Genomic DNA, 22,725 nt, shown 5'->3' with positions numbered 1-22,725 from the left:
ATTGTCCTGGGATATTGGTTCGATATCAATTCAAACCACACTTCCTGCAACATCTAAGATGACTCTCATCCACGCCCAGTATTTCCCTGTCTAGTTTGAGCAAGTACTAAAGGAATCATAGCGCCAGGCTACAGGAAAAAATAGCTTTAAAGACAATGTAAATAGCTATAAAATGGCTAACAATAAAAAGCAGGGGGGCTGATTTGCACAGGGGTGGGGCACTCACATTGACTTCAAATGAAGTTCTGGGTGCTCAACACTTCCAAATATCAGGTCCCTATGATGCAGAATTCCCTGCAGATGACACACATGTGAAAAAGGAAGAGGCAAATCCTGTGAGGTTTCCACATTGTAACTGTGTAACTCACAGGAGTATACCACAGGAGCAAATGGGAGCACAACTGCAAAAGGGAGAACAAGAGAGTCTATTCAGAGTGAAGTCACTACACCAGTGATTTAGAGATTTGCGTATTGTTTGCTATAGCTAGTGAATATCTATATTAAAGTACCTGAGAAGGAAGACGCTAGTAAAGGGCAATAAGGTGAGCTCACACCCATTAGAAGTTAAAATAATTACTGCACCAAGGCCACATCTACACTTCTGCTGGGACTGATGCTCTCAGATTGAGCCACCGGTAGTCGATTTAGCTGGTCTAGTGAAGACCTGCCAGTCAACTGCAGATTGCTCTCCAGATGACCCCTGTACTCTACCTCTGATGAAAAGAGTAAGGTAAGATAAGTTGACAGGAAAGTTATCCCTGAGGTAACTTGACCTAAGTACATTGCTGGAGTTGCGGACCTAAGGTTGACTTACTGCAGTTGTGTAAACATGGCCCAAGAGGCACATTGGGAGATGTACAGCTAACAAGCTATCCCTAAGCAGCCTGGCACAGATGCAAAGTAACTTACTAGGGAACCATATATGCTACAGTTGGTGGTACAACAAAGATTATTTCACACCTAAGAAAATGGTAACATTTTACAAACCATAAATAACCTCTTCTTTCAGGGGATTTACTCCAAAATGTTGAGTGTTAATACTACCCCATCTTGCTGTAGTCCAAGTGATCTTTCACCTTTTGATTGTTTTACACAACTTTGGCACTCAAAGAACTTTCAAACAATGTAATTAAGTCTCACGACTTTCACTCCCCTATGGAATGGCTCAGTGTTATCACCACTATTTACATACATAGATGGGGAAACCAACACATAGTAAGACAGTGAGACTTGTCCAAAGTCCTACAAGTCAATGAAACTTCCTGTAATAACCAATCATGTTAAGACGTTCTCTGATGTCAATAGCAAAATTCCTATTGATTTCAATGAGGTCAGGATTCCATTCAAGGCTCTTCTGTACTACCTGGACTGTAAGCTTTTTAGCTCACATACCCGCTTTGTGTTTGGGCTCCTAAATGTGTAGTAGTGGACAGAAAACAGCCTTACAGTCACACAGTTCTATACAACACAGGGTACATTTACACTGGTGCTAGCAGGTGTAATTTCCAGCTCCAGTAGACACATCCACATTAGCTTTGATGGAATTAGTGAGCTAAACATAGAAATGTAGTTGTGGCGCATGAACAGCAGAATCTAGCAGTCCCATGAGAATGTGCCCCTGTTTCAGATGGAATCTAAGAAAGAAGTCAGGCGAAAACAAGCAGGCTAGACAGGCTTTTAAGAAGTCTTAACATCAAACATTTAAAATTTCTAGCTCAGCATATTCTCTCTCTATCTCTCTGTATAATATCTATTTATCTATCTGAATATCTCATTTATCATATAAAGTGTTTCTCAACTTTTCTAGATTACTACATCCCTTTCAGGAGTCTGATGCGTCTTACATATCCCCAAGTTTCACCTCTGCTTAAAAACAACTTGCTTACAAAATCAGACATAAGTGTCACGGTACATTATTATAGAAAAATTGCTCACTTTCTCATTTTTACTATACAGTCATAAAACAAATTGATTGGAATATAAATATTGTACTTCCATGTCAGTGTGTCGTATACACAGCAGTGTAAACAAGTCTTTGCTTGCATGACATTTTAGTTTGTACTGATTTTGATAGTGCTTTTTTATAGCCTGTTGTAAAGTTAGGCAAATATCTAGATGAGCTGATGTACTCTCAGAACACCACCCTTGCGTACCCCTGCTGGAGAACCACTGACACAGATATCTATGAGATAAGATGAAATGAACATAGCTTGTCTGATCCGCTCCCAGCTTGTTAACATCTTTCCTCTAGTGCCTAGATTGGCAAAATTGGTGGAGTATGGGCTTCATCTTCTATGGCAGCAAAAGCATGTTAGCTGAATGTTTCTAAACACCACTTAAACACAGTTTCAGCATGGTTCCTTTGGCCAATCTAGAGGAGGCATAACCATTTCACTCACCATGTTCAAAGACTGACGGAGAAGATCTTATTGCCCTTATATAAATCCATGGTACACCCACATCTTGAATACTGCATACAGATGTGGTCTCATCTCACAAAAGATATACTGGCATTAGGAAAGGTTCATAGAAGGGCAACTCAAATGATTAGGGGTTTGGAATGGGTCCCATATGAGGAGAGATTAAAGAGACTAGGACTTTGCAGCTTGGAGAAAAGGAGACTAAGGGGGGATATGATAGAGGTATATACAATCATGAGTGGTATGGAGAAAGTGAACAAGGAAGTTATTTACTTGTTCTCATAATATAAGAACTAGGGGCCACCAAATGAAACTAATGAGCAGCAGGTTTAAAATAAATAAAAGGAAGTTCTTCTTCACACAGTGCATAGTCAATCTGTGGAACTCCTTGCCTGAGGAGGTTGTGAAGGCTAGGACTATAACAGGGTTTAAAAGAGAACTAGATAAATTCATGGAGGTTAAGTCCATTAATGGCTATTAGCCAGAATTGGTAAGGAATGGTGTCGCTAGCTTCTGTTTGTCAGAGGGTGGAGATGGATGGCAGGAGAGAGATCGCTTGATCATTACCTATTCAGTTCACTCCCTCTGGGACACCTGGCATTGGCCACCATTGGCAGACAGGGTACTGGGCTGAATGGACCTTTGATCTGACCCAGTATGGCTGTTCTTATGTTAGCAATGAACTAACAGTGCCTTAGGGCTTTATCTTTCCTCCCTAAAGCATCAAAAGAACTAAAAGTAATACATCTACTTTAGGCCTACTATTTTCTTTTCCATTTACTTTTCCATGGAGAAAGTCCTCTTCATTCTTTGTACTGAGTCACCTCTTGTTACCAGCAAGGTACACAGCATAAGGAAACTTTGAGACAAAATTCCAGTGCTAGCAAACATGTGCATAGCCACCCCCAAATTAGATACAAAATATTTTCCTGCATTCCAGATTTTTTCTTTTCTATGCACATACCTCCTGGATAGCAGGTATTCAAAAACCAAAGTGGTAGAAGACTTATATCACAATCTTTATCATCTCACAAATCTCTCTGAAAATTAGTATATATACAAAAGTGACAGATGCAAATTCAGTCTTTTAAAATGCCTACTGTTTTCATGAAAAGTTCAAAAAAAATTCCCTTTTCATTTGAGATTATTAAAACAATCTTACTATGGATTACGCAGCTCAGTACAGGCCTAATAAAAAAAGACTTCATTGCACAATTGCCATATGACTGGGAAACAATGGCTTCTTTATTAACAATTTAAATGCTCTTGCAAAGAAATACTGTACAAATGGAACACCCTTATTGAAAGGTTCATTGCCATATTCTGCGCTTCTGCTGTGTAATGTTTTACAAATTGCATCCCCGTGTGAATAGTAAGAGTTAGTTCTCAGAGGCTAGAGGCTGATTGCATGCCAGAGAAGTTAATATGTAACAAACAATGCAAGAGACCTTTGTTCAGAATGTGACACACTGAAATTTCACACTAAGAAATTGTATACTTTTTAGCATCTTTATGCTTTCCAGAGTTATTCATTCATATAGTTTATTACACAAAGTTTGTTGCAACAAAAAGATTACTTTCAATATTTGTATCTTTTAACAAAGGACTCTAGTTTTTTATTATTCATTATTGCCAGGTGTACTGCTGCACAATAGTCTGAAATTATAAATAATCAAAGTAATTAAGACAAGTCATATGAGGTCTTTCACCCCACACTGTTACACAAATCACAGATAGGAATTGACCCATCCAACATTAAAATCAAACTCCTCTGGCGCGGAATTTGGCAGCCATTTGACAGCACACCAGAATCCCTACCCGATGATTTAAGAGGGGAAGAGAAGAGTCACACTGAAATTTCAGGTTGGCTCTCACCAAGACATTGCATTAAACGCACCTCCCCTTGTGAAAATTGCCATTAGACATTTAATGACATGGGAGCATTGAATTTTTCCACACTCAAAGAGCAAGCACACACTGTTACTCTGAATGATTAATTTTAGATTAAGAGAAACAACAGAACAAGAAAGAAGAAAAGTCTCTATAAGAATGCACAACATGTGCCTCTCTGGACCCTGGTAAAACAAAAAAAGCAGTCATGTAGCACTTTAAAGACTAACATGATGGTTTATAAGGTGATGAGCTTTCGTGGGGCAGACCCACTTCTTCAGGGTCTGCCCCATGAAAGCTCATCTCCTAATAAACCATCATGTTAGTCTTTAAAGTGCTACATGACTGCTTTTTTTGTTTTACCAAGATCAGACTAACACGGCTACCTCTCTGTTACTTCTCTGGACTCTATGTCACAATTCTGCATCACAGCTTTGCAGAAGCCCCTACGGACAGCAGACAATTACAAAAATACAAGTGGAATACATCAAATACTTAGTCAAACAATTATATGCATCGCTTGCAATCTTCAGCTGCACAACAGCTCCAAACGCTACCCTGCCACTAAACACCCTGGTACAGCAGGGTCGACAGCCATTCCAGGCCTGGGGGCAAAGAGGGGGCAGCTCTGTGCCTCTGGAAGGGTTGGAGCTTCAGGCAAAAGGGGCATGGATGAAGGCAGTCAGCCCTTAGCACAACCTGGAGCACCATGCTGGGCGCTCCCCACCCCCAACTTCGAGAGCCCCACGGAGCAGAGCTCCTGCTGCCTTTAAAAAGGGGCCTTGAGAGCCCAGCTGTTGTGGCAAGCTGGGAGCTCTAACCCCTTTTGAAATGCTGGGCTCCATGTGCAATTGCCCTCTTTACCCCATCCCTGCAGTTGGGGGGCCTGCTCCAGTAGTCACACTCCACACACCACTGTAACTGTCTTTGAACAAACTATGCCATTTGTATCATTTGAAAATGAATAACTAACTGATCATTACTCTTGCATGATATTTATATGGGATAGATACTAAGAGTTATGGATTTATGTTGGAAATATACCTAAAATGTGTTCAAGCCAAGCATATCAGTGGGAGCTGGTAAAAAGGTCTGCGCAGGTCTTGAATACAAATGAGACATGGTTCACCAGAAACACCAGGATTGCAATTTAAAAAGAAGTATTAAAGCTCACAAGGCAGTTTCGAGTCAGCATGTGTGGCTCAGTTTGGCCAACAGGCAAAGACAATGACGGTCCATTGACATGCCAGATAAACCAAGTTATCAAGCTAAGAAGTGGGGAAAGAAATGGCATGTCTACACCCAGCAGGCTGGTGGCATGAGAAATGATGGAAGCCCCATTTTTACAGAAATTATACTGAAGGATGGGAAGCCTACAGGAAGAGAAGAACAGCAGGAGACCATCCTGCCTCTTGAAACAAAGTCACTGAACTTTGGGAGATACAGGCAAGGATAGAAGCTATCTTTGGCACCCATCATTAGACAGATATAAAAGGCTTGAGCTCTTGCAAGCTAAGAATGATGGGGCCTTCGACTAAGGGGTGGCTGAAGTCTTGGGAACTGAATGTAGATGAGATATACACAAAGATCTTTCCTCTAAGACAACCAGGGAAGCCAGCACCTTGTACTTTTGGGGACAGTCCTGTCTGAAGGAAAGCTAGCCATTGCTGGGAAGACTGACTGGTGAGAGAAGCCATCTTATCCAAAGCCTATACCATGTGAGATTAAGTTTTAGTCTTTTAGGTGTGTGTTTTCACTTCTATTTGTATGCAACTCTTTTCTAACTTTATTCCTTTCACTATCACTTAACTTATGTCCTATTGCTAATAAATGTTTTATTTTGCTGCAAATCATCTCTGTGCTGTCACATTAAAGGGAGGAGTGTATTCACCATAGTTAGGTGATTTTTAGCTGTGATTTTTTTGGGTCTCTTTAGAGGAATAAAGAGATTTTACTCTTCTTGTGAGCTGTCCCACAGAGGGCTGGACACATCAGGGCAAGCAGTTTTGAAGTAATTCAGGACTGGGAGTATGTTGGGGTCACCATGACCAAGACTGGTGGAAGCCACAGTGGGGCTGCAGACAGGCTGCTGGGGTTAGACCTGGTGACTAGGGGCTGCCTAGAACACAGACTCTTGGTGTGTGCCTGCATATATTGGGGGACTGGTTGAGTGTGGCCCAGTGTGGAACTACAACAGCAAAACACTGAGAGGCAACCCAGGTTACAGAGCAAGTGACTGGAATGAATGCTAGAATATGACAACTGTGTTGAGTATTAATATAAGTATCAATGCTTGCTTTGAATCACCAACAACATTGTAAGGATAAGGCTTTTTCCTGTAGCCATGTTATAAGGCCTAAGGTTTTTTCTGCAGCTATATTAGAAGAGCAGCAGCCATTAGCTAAGAAGCTGGAAGTCACATCCTCACATTTCATCTTACTTACATTAAAACAATGTAATATTGGGCTGTTAAAAGGCGATCCTGACCTAATAGTAACAGTCACCAAATAAAGAAACAGATCTTAAGATGGTTAAAGAAAACTTTAATACTTTAAAGAAAACTCTGATAGTCTTTTGTCCGGCAAGAAACCACCTATCAATAGCTGTGGTTGTGAAATCCTCATTTCTTTATAGTTTTGTCATTATGGTTTCCATTTCTCGATTGTTTTTCTGTATGATCTTTGTTTCTTTGATAGCAAAATTAATTATATATCAGACAGAAACTAAGTATATTCGTTAAAATGGCTGGGATATGATTGGTTAGAGAATTTTGCTACAGCATGTTAGGATTAGTTAGTAAGATCCTAACTTTCCCCTGAATTTTTTCAAAGGTCAATGCCGCTCTGAATCTAGAACCTAACTCTTCTTTTCACTCTCACCTCAAACTAAAATACCTAAGTTGTGAACTTTATGTAACTCTTAGGCCAGGTCTACACTAGACCTGGAAAGTAGAATACATAGCTGGAGTCTGTTTACCTTAAGCCAAGCTTAGCAGCATCCCTACTGCAGGAGGCCGTCGGCTTCCCTTACTCCTCGCAAGGAGTACAGGCGTCAGCCGGAGCTGCTTTCACTGTTCGACTTATGGGTCTGTACTAGACCCACTAAATCAAACACCAGAACATCAATCTTCAATGTGGTTGAGTGAAGATGTGCCCTTAAAGTTATTTGATATGTTTGTCAATAGCTCTCACCTTCTCAAGAAGGGGCAGAATGAAGGTTTGTTGGATATTTCTGAATGCTTGATTTTTGGCGTGAATAGGTTTCTTTAAGAGTGCATGAACCATACAAGTTACATTCCTATCTATGGCACTTTAACTGAGTATTGACATACATTTAAATGCCTACATTTTATTAATGCTACAGCCTTGGTATGTATTTTTTTGTTATACAGCTTAGCAACCTTAACTTTAAATAAAAAAGATTTTTCTTTTAAACTCTGGAAATATCCTCTAAGCTGTATATCACATAACAATTTGTCAATCAAATTGAGATGAAAATTTAGATTATTGTTGTATGGAAAACAAGGTATTAGTTTCAGCTTTTTTGAACTGTCAAAAATTGCCTGATTTGCATATTGCCACAAATATGTCCCCTGCCCCTCAAATTACATTGGAGCTACCCCTTGTCTTCAAACAGGTAACAGATAGTAAAATTGTGTCTAGGTTTTTTTAGATCAATCATTTCAGTCACTCCTTTCTATACATTATCACCAGTAAGTATATATTAACAAAGACATGCAAGGATACACACAGAGATGAAATAATTAAGGGCCCTATGCAGCTAGGTGAAGAGCACTAAATAGATTTAACTGTACTCCCATCATCCAAATTATACCAGAAATAAAAACAGAAGTTATAATTTCATGAATGAACATATGCTGACTCTAATTACGGCAATGTTTCAGGCTAAATTCCATCTCCTCCCTCCTGCCTCAAATCAGTTACCAGAGTTATTCATTAACTTTGACTTGCTTTGTGACTGGCTAAAATGTGAAATAGTTTGCAGAACAAAGCCAAGAGGTCAGGGTCAAACTACAGAGAGCTAGTGACAATGAACTGATTTTTTTAAAAAGCTGCTTCCTCATTTTTCAGCCCCACAGATAGAGTACTACCAGCCAGCTCTGAAAAGTCAGCGTGCAGAATTAAAAGTACCTAAAAGAACTAAAAATACCTCTTTCTGTCTCTCTCTTTTAAGAGGTTGAAGTATTTTGTTCTAATCTCTGGGCCAGCTGAACAGCAATTGCCCGAAAGAACACTCTCCAAATCCAGTTCAGGCTGATCTTTAATCAGAGTTTATTGGTAATTTTGCAGATGGAGAGAAAGAAAGAGAGAGCTTAAAATAACCAATACACAGAACAAGGAATACCTAAACAAATCCTATGGCAATCACTGGTACCCTACTACTAAACAGTGCTCAAATATCAGTTGAAGAACCTGTCACAAAGTGGAAAATTCGCACTCCTCCTCACAGCCTATTGAAGTATCTCTAAGGAAAAGGTGACAAGTTAAGCAGATATCCCTTCTCTCTCTCAGTCTGACAAGGGCAAAAGTCAAGTCTGTATTAGTATTAGGAAACTGCCCCATCTTCAGTTTCCCATCTGCAAAATGGGAATAATCCTCTCTCTGACTATCTTGTCTATTTAGAATTTATGTTTTTTGGGGCACGGATTGTCCAAAGCCTAGCATGAAGTGACTCCAATCTTGATTGGAACCTCTAGATATCACAGTAATACAACCAATAAATAATTCTTCTCCTGCTCTGGATTAAAATTGTCCTTTTACAAACATAGTGGGCCACACTCTCTTCCTGAAGCAGAAGGCTACTCTGAGAGTCTCTTCAGGGAAGAGCAAGTGAGATGTAACAACTGGTTATGACTGCCAAGGACTGCTGGGTTAGAGGCTACCTGGGCTATCCAATGAATGAGCACATATGTTCTCGGTCTGGCCCAACCTTCTTTTTGGGGCAGCAACAACTGGCTCCAGATTACCTACCCACCCCTCTGACAGACCAAGGGCTACAGGCAACTCACTCCAGGCAGACTTACGGCCTCTAGGCTTACAGTTTATGTTCCGAGAGCAAAATCTGGCAGGACCCAGGAGGTGAAATGAGTCCATGTCCTATTCAGCAGAAAACAAAATGCAGTTATATAGTAGAGCAGGGCAAAATAAATAAATGCTCACACATTTTCCCACCATTATGTTTAACACTAATTTTGTGTTTTGTTTTGCAAAGTATTCGTTGCACTTAACATTTCACTTTTTGCCAAAAATGCAGCAAAAATTTTGCTACAAGGTTTTCACATTTTGATATGAAATTTTTGGAAGTGACTCGGCCAAACTGAGGGGTGCAGGAGGGAGAGAGCATTGGTGCACGTCTCATTCAGAGCTGACTTAGGCCATGTCTACACTTATCAGAGATCGATACTGCTGTGATCAATGCAGCGGGGTCAATATAGTGGGGCTAATGAAGACCTGCTAAATTGATAGCAGAGACCTGTATGATTGACTCTTGTACTGCACCAGAATGAGAAGAGTAAGTATGTGAATTGGAGAGTGTCTTGCTTCAGCACAGAGCAGTGGAGACACTGAGGTAAGTTGACCTTAGCTATGTTGACTTCAGTTACATTATTCAAGTAGCTGGAATGGTGTAACTCAGGTCAGCTTACTGTGGTGGTGTAGACATGGCCTCAGGAGTTCCCGTGTCATGTCAGTACCCAATCATTACAGCGCTGCTTTCTTGGCTGGAAGGAATGCCGGGATTTGTATACGGTCAGGTTATTGAAGCCAGGGCCATGCTGGTAGTCAGAGTAGAGGGGCATGCATTTGAGGAGTTCATTGTTGAAAAAAGTATCACAGTGAGGTGATGTAGTGCATTAATAATTCCACTCCAAAAAGGTGTGGGCCAAGGGTCAAGTTTCTTGGGTCAAGTTTCTCCTCCCTTTGGGCATTACAAGGGTCAGGGTTTTTTCCACATTAGCCTGAGAACACATTTATCTCCAGCATAACTTCATAAAAGTCAATGGCGTTATGCCAGTGAGTAATTTAGTCCAGTCTCATGGGAACAACTGCAGCATCATAACCATGGCAGACTGTAACCAAATTTCCATTGAAACATATGAAATGGATTAGACCCTGTCAGCTCCATTATGTAGTGATGGAGAGCCATGAATGGGACTCACAAGTCTGTCTTTCTACTAGGGAGTGAATTCACATTGTCGGAGGCCCCAAAAATTTATATTTTGAATTCAATCTATTATTAAAATGCTAAATCATTCATCAAAATATATCACCATAACTGTTTTTGTAATATCAGTGGTTTGTCTTCACAGTCTTTGAACAAAATCCACCCTTGCTTGTGTTTGGTGTCATCTTGCTGGCTGCACTTCGACGCAACTGTACAGTGTACAGAGAGCTAAAAAAGCACTTTGAGATGAAAGGTGGTATATTACTATTATTAAAGCAATACAGGTCTAGATGAACTACTCAATGACAGACTTGGGGAATTTATACTGACTCTCTCCATCTCATTCTCAATAAGCTTTTCAATGCAGTCCTTCCCTCAGATCAAGTGAATGTGTATTATCTCACTACTATTTCAGCAGGTACACTAAGCAAAGTTGGTTGTACATGCCAAGACCATAAAACCACCAAGAAGTTCTTTTTTTTCTGCTTAGCTGGATTTTCAGTCAATCGTATTAATTTCAAAACTGACCTTAAAAAGAAGAGTTAGAAGTAGTACATGAATTCTAGGAATCAAAAAGCTCTGGTAATTTATATAACAAGGTCTGTTTGCTAAGGACTCAGAATGTACTATTCACTGTTTCATTTCATTAATAATGCAACATTGGTGGATGGTCTTCATTATTGCTGCTATAGCTCTTAGGCTATGTCTGCACAACTTAACATAACATAGTTCACGTCTACATAGCAAACATTTATTTTGACATAATGTTGAAATATTGTTGAGCTGGAGGACTTCTTACTCCAACTTCTGTAACCCTCACTTTACAAGGAGTAAGGGAAGTCGGAGGAAGAATGCTCTAACTCAGACTTTCTGTTGTGTAGACAGTGCCAAAAGCCAAAATAAGATATTTTGACTTAAACTACACAATTGACGTAGCTCAAGTTGTGTAGCTTATTTCAGCTTTAGCCCTGCTGTGTAGAGGTGCCCTAATTGTCAAAGGAGAAATGAGTGACAGATGAAAAGTCATATGGCTGCAAGAGCATAATGATAAAAAAGCAATTAAAAAAAGAGAAATGTTTATGGACTGCAAAGCACATGCTCAAAATATTAATTAACATGCTATGAAATAGTGTGCATAAGTTTGATAACGCATTGCGGGATTCAGAGAACATCATGACCCATGACAGTAGTGTTAGAGTTCATGCAATCAGAATACTGAGATGGAACTTCAGACTTCAAATTAATTGGGGAGAAGCAGGGCAAGATTCACTTGTACACTCCAGTTGCTTTATGCCACTTCTTTCATGAAAAGCAACCATGGTGCATTGCTCAACATGGCCCAGGTTGTTTACATGGAAGTCTGCTAGATATACTGAAATGCCAGTCAACACTGGATGGTTTATTTTTAGTGGTTAAACCCTTTCTCTCCTGCTCTACAAAAGGCTTCTAATCTTAGTGGGTGATGACATCCTACTCACTCTCTGCTTGTTAAAATCTTCACTGATGTATGACTGCATGGTCCAGATCATTACTACTATAATGGCGACTTTCATTTCTAGTCACTAGTTCAAATCCAGCCCAAGCAAGCAATGACCAATAGATACCATTTGATGACAGTCTGGTGTTATATGCCAAATTAGTTTGCTAAGAGCTGGTATATACTTGAAAATTATAGCAGAATAGCTGTCATTTATAGGTTTGATTAGCATTTATTTATTTAGCAGTTATTTCAAGATAGGACATAGTTACAGCAGTGTAGTTATTCCCTTTCCCATCCACAGGAAGAGGTCTACCAGCGAAAGAAAGCACATTTATGCCAGTATAACTATATCACGCTGGTGTGCATATATATTTATGTGTAGATAACATTTTAACTCTACTGGTAGAGTTAATTTTCCAGGCCTTGCCTGTACTACACATGCTTTGTCAGTATAGCTATACCAGCAAAGCCTTCTAATGTAGATGCAACTTTTGCATCGAAGGCATTTTTCCATTATCATTCCATTACTACCTCCCTGAATGACACTAGCTATGCTGAGAGAAGCACTCTTCCAGTATAGCTGTGTCTACACTGTGGGGTTTGCCAGCATAGCTATGCTGGCTGAGGTGTGTGGTTTTTCACCTGCCTTGACTGACAGAGCTCCCCTGACAAAACGCTGAAGTGTAGATCTGATTAGAACAATGCCTTAAATCAGCTCTCAGTGGAAAAATGTTGAAATCACTAAACCAACACTATAACGATAGAATGAATCAGAGATTGAACTGTCCTCTCACCCCGGAACTAGCCTTCACTAAAAAAAAAAAAATGAGGTCATTTTAAATCATGACTTTGTAATCCGTGTAGACAAGAACAAATGGTGTTTAAAATTGTGTCAGCTAGCCAAGAGTAAGCTCTATTAGAATAAGTACTTTGCTATTTCCTGTATAAAGTAAAACTCACTAAAAAAACAAATCCAGCAAAAGTTTAATGTACACAAAGGGAAAGCTTTAATTCTCCTGCTATGCTTGGTTGTATAGGTTGGTGTTTTATAATGTTTTTTGTTCCATATATTATCAATAGTATTTTGTCTGAAATGAGCTTTAATTCTAGCTTAATTTTTATTGAATTTTAATGAAAATGTTAAAAGCCAAAAACAGGCACTAATTACAGAATTAACAAAGCATAGATTAGACCTACTGATAGACAGAGTAATTCCTCATTTAACACGGTAGAAACGTTTCAGAAAATGATCGTGCTAAGCGAAAACGTGTTATGCAGGGTCAATTTTCCCATTGAAGATAATGGAAAAGGTGGAGGTTGCGTTTCAAGCGCATGTGCGCTTGCAGCTCCAGCCTGCATTTGTTAGCAGCTGGGACCGGGACATAAGGTTGGGGGAGAAAGGGGACTGCGTTATAGCAGGGAGGGGAGGTGTTTGGCTCTGGGGAAAGGAAGGGAAGGGAAGGAAAAGGAAGGGAAGGGAAGGGAAGGACAGGGGAGGGGGCTTGCAGATGGGGGCTGGGTTTCCCCAGCTGGCTGGTCACCGGCAGCTGCGCTGGGATTACCCTGCCTCCGGAGGTTCTCTGCTCGCCACGCCATTCCCCGGCGACCTCCTCTGGCTGGATGCCTCGTTCCCTCTCCTCTGTCCCCCGCCTGCAGCTGGCGGCTGGGTTTTCCCAGCTCGCTGGTCACCGGCAGCTACTCGGGGCTTTGTCTGCCTCCTTAAAAAATGGCGGAGGTTCTCTGCTCACCGCACAGTTCCCCGGTGACCCCCTCTGGCCAGACAGGTCGCGTTGTTCGAAAAACGTTCCCCCCCCCCAAAAATCGTGCTATTGCAAAAATGTGTTAAGCGGGCATGTGTTAAGCGAGGAATTTCTGTAATTACCCATAGATGTCAAAAACAAAGCTGATCACCAAAGGTGTTTTTGTAATCTTGTGCATTTGTCAAATTGCTAAATATTCCTCAGGAAGATTAGGTGAATGAGAGGGTTCTGATGAAATAATGCTTCTGACATTGGTTCACTACTTTGTTCAATAGCATCCTGAGAAACTTGCATGGGTGAAGTCTTAAGCCACTATACGAATCAGAATTCTGCCTGTGGCTTAATCATGTAGTTGAATTAATTTATTTTAATAAATTTACCAGCTGTTTTATTTTTAACTTATCACTAGATGCCAGTACTATTTCTCCCAACACAACACATGTTAAATAACCCCAGAAAATTGCTAGTTTTATTTTATAATTTAAAAAACCCAGCTACAAAAGAGATGCGTGTATTTACTGAACCCTTACCTCCAAAAGCCCATCCTCAGGTAGATCTGTACAGTGGACAGCATTCTGAATCTTGTTTTTACCAAAGATGGCACGCAAGGTTCCAGGTCGAAGATGACGGGCTATTTCCTATTGAATATAAAAATATTAACACGGTGTGAAACTCATAGTATTGTTACATCATGGACAACACAAACATGTATCAAGTAAAGCATACATTCTATGTACAATATACCAAAAATGAAAGTTAAGACATAAATTCCAACTTGGATTTTACGTATGCATGTGGCTGAAAAGCTATGACCAGGATGGGAACCAAAGGGTGAAAACTCTCTTACATGTGTCTAGTGTAATTCCTAGATTCCAAGACCTGAAAGGACCATCCAATCTTACCCCGGGTATAACACAACTTTCCAAAGTAATTCCTAAATCCAACTTTTTAGAAAAACAATCCAATCTTGATTCAAAAATTCTCAGTGATGAGAATCCACCATGACCCAATGGTGAATTACTCTCACTGATAAAAAAATAAATAAATAAAAAAATTTGAAGATATATGCCTGTTGCTCTCTATTTTTGTTGTTACATATACTTTTCTTTTGCTTCTGCACAAACACACACAAATAAATATGGTTCTTTTTATTTTTAATTAAGAAAATAAAAACCACTCAATTTATTCCTGTTCTCAGAGTTTATATTTCACATGCTATATATAAATGCTTGTTTTCATACTCTCTCCATAAACTACATATTTCATTTTTCTTATTTGCATTTTTCTTCTTGCCTTTAGCAGTGAAAATTGTTTTTTTTTTACAGCTTTACCTCTAATGATATAGAAATGTTTGCCCCTTCAAATTTGCCACCTACAAAGATCATTAAAATGTCACAATGGCAACGATGGTCTTTCGCTGCCATGAGTTCCGGACTTCCTAACTTTTGTAAAGTTTAAAAACCCAGGAGATCATCTTCTTGAAAAGCAAGAGAATTCAATATCAATGATGATTAAGTCCACCATGAAAAACATCATGATCTTGATTTTGTTAAGAATGGCCCTACCTCACATGACAACATTCTGAGGTTGTTTCTGCAATATATTCTTGATAATTTTTTACTATAGCGAATAGTCCTGTAGCACCCTTAGGGTTCATCTAGACTACATTAGAGTGTCGAAAGAGAATATGCAAATTCCGTGGGAATTTGCATATCTTCTTCCGATTTCACTTTCAAAAGCAGAGCTTTCAAAAATGAATGTAGTTTAGACGTGGCTTTTTCGGCAAACTCTGCTTTCAAAAGTGAGATCAGAAGAAGATATGCAAATTCCTGTGGAATTTGCATATCCTCTTTCAACACTCTACAGTAGTCGAGATGAGCCCTTAGAGACTAACCAAAAATGTCAATGGTATCATGAGCTTTCCTGGGCACAACACAATCTGAAAAAGTGGGTTGTTCCCACGAAAGCTCATGATACCATTTACATTTTTGGTTAGTTTCTAAGAGTGTTGAAGGACTATTTGTTGTTGAAGTTTTTTCAGTTACACACCAACAGGCTACCCCTCGGAATTTTTTTACTATGGTTTTCACTACTATGGACATCGCTCATTGTTGCCTCAAAAGCATTAGCAAGGGATTGAATTAATTCAGGTAAGTCTATGGACTGTAATATACTTCAGGTCAGACTAGATGATCACAGTGATCTGTTCTGGCATCTATCCACGATAGAGCTTGAAGTTCAAGTAATCTTTTGGGACTTAAATAGACCAACTTTTAAAATGTGATTTTATTTTCAAAGGCATTTTCGACTAAGAAAATCCTTTCCTAGTAGCAGAATACCAAGGTCATCATTACAACTGATGCAGTGCACAACATTACAAGCTGTAGTTTGTCTGAACTTGGCCTGCACACCATCTGAGTAGTCCATATCCACCTCTGCTCCTTCTAAATCCAAGTCAACTAGTTTTGAGATCTTCTACTATGATCACTAGAATGCCTGGTTTTTATTCCACAGAGTCATACCATCTAAATGTGCTATGCAAGATGAGCCTAAGGTTTCCCAACCTGCACAAATCTGATGTCAATTTAGCCATCAGCAACTGTAGTGATAAGCTTTCTGTTTGTTTTCCTAAGATACTTTCAAGGAATCTAATTTGTTGTCTCTATAAAAATCTTTCATTTAATTGGGTGTTAGTATAGTTGTTCCAAGATGCTTCAACTCTGGCCTGCTAGTTGAAGAGTATTTCAAAAAATCTGAAAAACTGAAGTCAGGCTCCACTGTTAAAACACATGGTATTCTTGTTCTATTTTATGGAGTAATTAGTAGCAGGAGCTTCTTGTTGCCTAAGTGACGCATTTTCTGTTTACACATACTCCACATGAGCAGCAGAGAGGTCAAATCCATGGAAGGAATCAATATGAAAGGTCGAACACTCACTTCCAAGTCTTATCACAAAACTTACTGTGCTTTTTGACAATTTCATGAAAAACTTTTAATGCTTCTGACATGCAGCCAACTGATATGTAGATCATCATAAATTCTGGAATGAGAGTTTATATCTAAGTTCCTTATATTCTTTAGTATAATCTTCTGTCCCCACGCATTTTTCATTTTTTTAAATCAACACTGTGCACATACTTGTGTGTTTAAAAATCAGTGTGAAAACAGAGCGCAAGGACTGATTTGCATGTTAAATTGCCTGGACAAGGAAAAGACAGTCAGGAATGCAACTGCAGGGCTGTAAAAAAATGTATCAGATTGTATTTGTCATCAGCAGCACTAAGTAATCAATACTACAAAGCCTGCCCTGGTTTGGTTGACAAATTCAACTATTTCTTGCCTTTCTGGTAAAATTGCCTTTGAATTCTGACTGAAGCCTGTCCCTTTTGCAAGCTGTTTTATCCTACTTAAAATCAAACCACACTCTGTATTGTACCTGCAGCAGCACCTGTTTAAGATGGCAGGCAGGTCTACAAAAAAACTGCTACACAGGCTATTCTGTTCAGCTCAGATTTTTTCTCTTTCCTCTTTCGTGAGGCAATTAAATTCTCTTTGCTTTACTCCCACTCATTCCTTCCAGCCATCCTTCCCTCTGACTGGCAGTCTAATGGTGCTGCAGGTCTGCTATCACTCAATCTACCCACAGACTTCCTATTCTGTGGGCAAAAAAATTGACACACTTACTAGCCCAGATAGCATTTCTACTTGTCCTGTTCTTTTCTGATTCCAATGCTGGTGCCTAAGTGACTTTTAAAAGAAAGTTAATTCACTGTATTATTTAAGCGTGCTCTAACAAACAATGGGCCAAATTCAGATATGGAGGAAACAGGAGTAATACTTGTCCAAGTTTCTGGGTTAGATTCAGTGATGGAGTAAATGGTAAGTTACAGAAGAGGTATAAGTTGGTCAGAAAAATGGATATAAATGGTAAAATAACTCAATTTGAAATTCAGTAGGTCTGCAAAATGTGGGTAAATTACACACTGGCAAGTGGAAGGGGAATGAGCAGCAAAGAGAAATAAATAAGACGGTATAAGAAAAAGAAGATGCTCACAGTCTTTAAAATAGACTATTAGTTGCTCTGAGTTCCATTTCAAATCTGTCTTGGTTTAATGAATGACTTCAAGGAAGACAAAGTAGGTGAGGTAATATATTTTATTCTGTAGGTGACAGAGATAAACTTACACAGAGCTCTTCTTCAGGTCTGGATCCTGAGATCTGAAGAAAGCTCTGTTGGCTCGAAAGCTTCTCTCTCACCAACATAAAATATATTACCTCACCCACCTTATCTCTCTAATACCCCTTATATAAGGTAATGTACATGAATATTAAGAGACATTCCTTGGCCTAAGAGTTTACAATCCCAAGCAGACACAATAGACAAAGGATGGGAGAAAAAAGTATCTCCATTTTCAGAGCAAGAACTGAAGCATCGGGAGATTTAACTTGCCCAAGGTTACACAGGAACTTGCGACAAAGCTGGAAAATGACCACAGAGCTCCTAAATCCTCACCCAGTTTCTCAACCATCCTTGCTGTTTGCATTAATGTTGCTTTAATTCCTAAACAGAATTCAAGTTAGGTATCTGCCCAGTTTCTCCTTCACATCCCCTACAAAGAGCCCAAACCATTCCATCCAGAGTCTGCAGAAAGTAGATTTGTATGGGCTTTCTTTCCCTTGCTTGCAACACTGTTCCCTTGCATTCAATTATATCAGTTTTCAAAAACTGTCCAGTGTTTGGTTACTGTGCATTTTCTCAGACTACAAGAAAAAGAAACTGCTAAAAATTCTGCTCAGGTTACCTTGCAGCAGAAAGGAGAAAGCCAACATATACTGAGCAGAACAGTGAGAAACACCCTAAATTATTCATCCATAGCATGTTTATTGAGTTAATTGTTTTCTGTCCAGTTTTTTAAATGTCTTTGTTTAATTGATGGTTTCAGAGCTAATGAGACTGATGCCATAGAGTGAAAAAAACCTCATACTGCAGCTGCGCACGTTTGCTGCTCTCAGACGCAGCAGAGGTGAAGGATGGAAAAACAGAGATTACCTCCTTCTTTCTGATACAGAAGGATAACTGGCTCAGGTTGGAACATACTGACAACGTACTCTGAGCAGAAAACCCTTGAAAGATTCTCTGACTGCAGTAGTATGTATTTCTTGTGTTTCAATTACAATGGAGCAATGTGTGACATCATATGCAAGCTCTGCTAGGGAAACTCTGAGCCCATATCATATGTTTACTGTGCCCATTTCTCCCTGGAGACAATCCCAATCGTGCCTTTCAATGGTGCAAGCATAGAGTCAGGTCACAAGCAGTTGCCTAAGAAGCCAGCTGCAGCTTCCAAGGAACCTGTGTAAACTGGTTTTAAATTGCAGTCCATATCCTAGCCAATTCTTGTGCTGCTGGGAGTCCTACATAGAATGGGCAAAGTTCCCTCGAAAGCAGTCTACCGTACAAGTGACAAATCCTCACAGATATTCTTCTTCAAGATACTTCAACTCTTCAAGGGTATGTCTACACTACAAAGTTAATTTGAACTAACAGCCGTTAGTTCGAATTAACTTTCATAGGCGCTACACAGGCAAACTGCTAGTTCGAACTTAATTCAAACTAGCGGAGCGCTTAATTTGAACTGATCTGCCTCGGGCTTCCTGTAGTCAGCGCTGGTCAGTTTCAGCACCGGCTGACTTGGGGATGCCTGGAGCAGAGCAGCTGGGGTGCTGCTGTGTTGCTCCAGTAGCGCCGCTCCTGCTGAAACTGACCAGCAGCAGCTGAATCAGGACGCCTGGGGCAGAGCAGCTGGGGTGCTGCCGGGTTGGTCCAGTAGCGCCCAGAGCAGCGCTGCGGCACCAACTGGCAGCGCCCCAGCTGCTCCACCACAGGCGTCCGGAGAAAAGCCTGGTCTGCTGGGGGGGGGGGGGGGGGAGGAAGGCATACTAGCTGCGCTCCCCCCCCAGCAGACCAGGGAGATGCGGGTGGCGGACCGAGACACACCACGGTCCTGCCGCCCAGGTCCTCCACAGCTTTGCTCCGCGTCTCCTTGGTCTGCTGAAGACCAGCAGACCAGGGAGACGCGGAGCAAAGCCGCGGAGCACGCGGGCAGCGGGACAGCCCAGACGTGCCGTGGCTGTCCTGCTGCCGGCGTCCTCAGAGGCTTTGCTCCCCGTCTCCCTGGTCTGCTGGTCTCCAGCTGACCAGGGAGACGCGGAGCGAACCCTGTTCGTAACTGTGGATCCGACATAAGTCAGATCCGTGTAACTCGGGGACTGCCTGTAGTTCAAATTAGCTTAGTTTGAATTAACTAGTTCGAATTAGTGCTGTAGTGTAGACATACCCCAAGATACTTCAACTCCATACTAATAAAGGATATATGAAGAAGGCTGTGATCTGCAACCCCCTCTTCTGTTCTATCACCCTGGGTATGTCTACACTACCCCGCTAGTTCGAACTAGGAGGGTAATGTAGGCATACCGCACTTGCAAATGAAGCCCGGGATTTGAATTTCCCGGGCTTCATTTGCATAAGCGGGGAGCTGCCATTTTTAAAACCCCGCTGGTTCGAACCCCGTGCAGCGCGGCTACACGGGGCTCGAACTAGGTAGTTCGGACTAGGCTTCCTATTCCGAACTACCAGTACACCTCGGTGTTGAAAACTGACCAGCGCTGACTACAGGAACGAGGTACGAGGTGTACCGGTAGTTTGGAATAGGAAGCCTAGGCCGAACTACCTAGTTCGAGCCCCGTGTAGCCGTGCTGCACGGGGTTCGAACCAGCGGGGTTTTAAAAATGGTGGCTCCCCGCTTATGCAAATGAAGCCCGGGAAATTCAAATCCCGGGCTTCATTTGCAAGTGCGGTATGCCTACATTACCCCGCTAGTTCGAACTAGCGGGGTAGTGTAGACATACCCCCATTCATTACATTTTCTTTTTCCCACATAGCCCCTCATAGTTGTGTGGTGCTCTACAGAAACTCTGCAAAACTACCTCATTATCCTACCTTCAAATTCCTATGTACAACTCTTCTTTTCCACGATGCTTGCCAAAAATTGACAACAGTTAGGTTGCTGGTTCTAGAGATGACTGCCTATCACGCTGACCAATACAGTCTCATTGTTTACTTGTACTCTTGCTTGTTGTCTGTATCCATCTGCTGTCTCTTGCTTAGACGTTAATTGTTTGGTTAAGCTCTTTGGGGGCAGAGACCACCTTTTTGTTCTGTGTTTGTACAACATCTAGTACAATGGGATCCTAGTCATTGGTTGGGGCTCCTTCACTGCACTTCAGTAATACACATAATAAATAACATCAGTTGTCACTAAGCAAAGTCTTCCTAACTGACATGGCAACCAACATTTTCAGTATTAAAGACAACTCAGCATCTTACAGTACCAAGCCCTGTACAGGAAAACGCCCCAACAGATTCTGAGCAACATAAATGACAAACATGAAAGGTGCTATATACACCTGTTCATGCTACCTTCTACTTCCACTGATTTCAAGGATGCTGGAAAATGCTCAATACATTACAGGAATAAGCTCTATAAGAACAAATTATTATTAGTGACTCTTGGAGATAAATCACTGCAAGCTTCCTGCATGAAACTTTTTGGAGCAATAATAATTGACTCTTACCCCCAGAATTTCTGACCCTTACTACTGATTTCTTGTGGCTCCTCTAGAAAAAGTAAGGGAGTTAAGCCCATGTGTCCTGACAAAGCGCCAGCTGAGTTAATTACATTCTGCTTCTTTACTTTCTCCTTGCAGTTTCACCTTGATATATCTCTCCATTTCCTGCCCAAACAACACAACAACATTGCACAACTGTTTTGTTCAACCCAGAGCATGGAGCATTTTGTTGATGGATAAAGCCATTTCTGTTTGTAAACAAATTACAGAATCAGAAGATTGAGAGATGTTTTGTAACCTATTAAGATGAAAGTTGCTATGTAAATGCAAGGCCACTGTGACTAGCCATCTATCCTGAGGAACTGAAGATAGGAGACAGCAGACATTGCTATTGCAATATCTTTTCACCTTCCAGACACTGTGACCTCAGTATTTCCCTTATCTTCTGAGAAACACTGCTCCCTTTCTCTGAGGTGGGACTGAGGGCACAAGAAACTTTGTTCTGGTAAAATGCTTGCTCTCTCAGGGTCACACGGTAGGGGCCATAAGATTGTGTTAAAGAATGGAATCCTGAACCTACTAGATCTCTTGGCTTTGTTGGTCTGTTGTATTACCAGATCACCACAAAGAAGCCATATCGTAAAGAAGAATCTGACACTGGAAGCTTATCTTTATAAGGAAGTCATTAAACCTCCTAGCTAGCAGGCCTTGGCACAATCTGTACTAGCTTTTTCATTAGATCTCTAATAGCTGATATGCACAATTAAAACCAAAAGGACAGAGTCAGATGTTTGACCCTAAATAACATTTAAGCAATTCAATCATGTCCTTTCCATTACAAGCCTCCACAGACAGCATGACATAGTAACTGCTGCCTGTTATTGATCTGTTTGCTACTCTAGCTGACAATGGTCTGTGGCTGAATGAATTTTTTTAAATGTAACTTGTGCTATTTGAAGGGGTAACTGATTATATAAATTTCTACTTAATCAAAGAGTTAGGTAAATAAAAATTATAATTCCTTTTCATACATGTTAATGTGTCTTTCTGCAGAGGTGTAAGCAGCTATCAATCTACTGGAGAAATCCACATTCACATAAAATCAATACCAGACAAGGGAGACAACAAGCTTGGTTGCTTGAAACAGTCATATCTTATGATTTTACTCACACACACACACACACACACACAAATTTGTATATGGTCATCTTTCATATCAAATAAAAATGTCACATAGCCAATGCAGTTATAAAACAGTAGTAATATACGTAAGTATTCAGCCTTCAAATATATTGACTAACTCTTTTTGCTTTCATAATATCTGCCACAGAGAATCTCCCAACCCAGGAGGGAGAGGGGTCAT

At 40.5% G+C, this 22,725-nt stretch overlaps 1 protein-coding gene across 6 annotated transcripts in view; it reads right to left on the bottom strand.

The window, feature by feature from the left end:
* NME7 (NME/NM23 family member 7) overlaps window positions 1-22,725 on the bottom strand; it is a 174,888-nt gene that overhangs the window by 17,071 nt on the left and 135,092 nt on the right. For 3 of the 6 annotated variants that reach the window (XM_089772739.1, XM_089772733.1, XM_075907002.2), the window contains 2 exons: window positions 14,264-14,371; window positions 9,355-9,427 (listed from right to left, as the gene is read on the bottom strand). In XM_089772739.1, the coding sequence (XP_089628865.1) occupies window positions 9,355-9,427; window positions 14,264-14,371 (181 nt within the window). Of the gene's footprint in view, window positions 1-9,354; window positions 9,428-9,452; window positions 11,022-14,263; window positions 14,372-22,725 lie in introns of those variants that run through there. The other 3 variants (XM_089772749.1, XM_075907007.2, XM_075907016.2) reach the window with 2 other exon arrangements.

This window comes from Pelodiscus sinensis, chromosome 1, assembly GCF_052426305.1.
Source record: "Pelodiscus sinensis isolate ZL-2025 chromosome 1, ASM5242630v1, whole genome shotgun sequence".
Lineage (NCBI taxonomy): Eukaryota > Metazoa > Chordata > Testudines > Trionychidae > Pelodiscus > Pelodiscus sinensis.
Note: the sequence above shows the minus strand (reverse complement) of the source record. Positions and strands in the feature narration are given on the sequence as shown.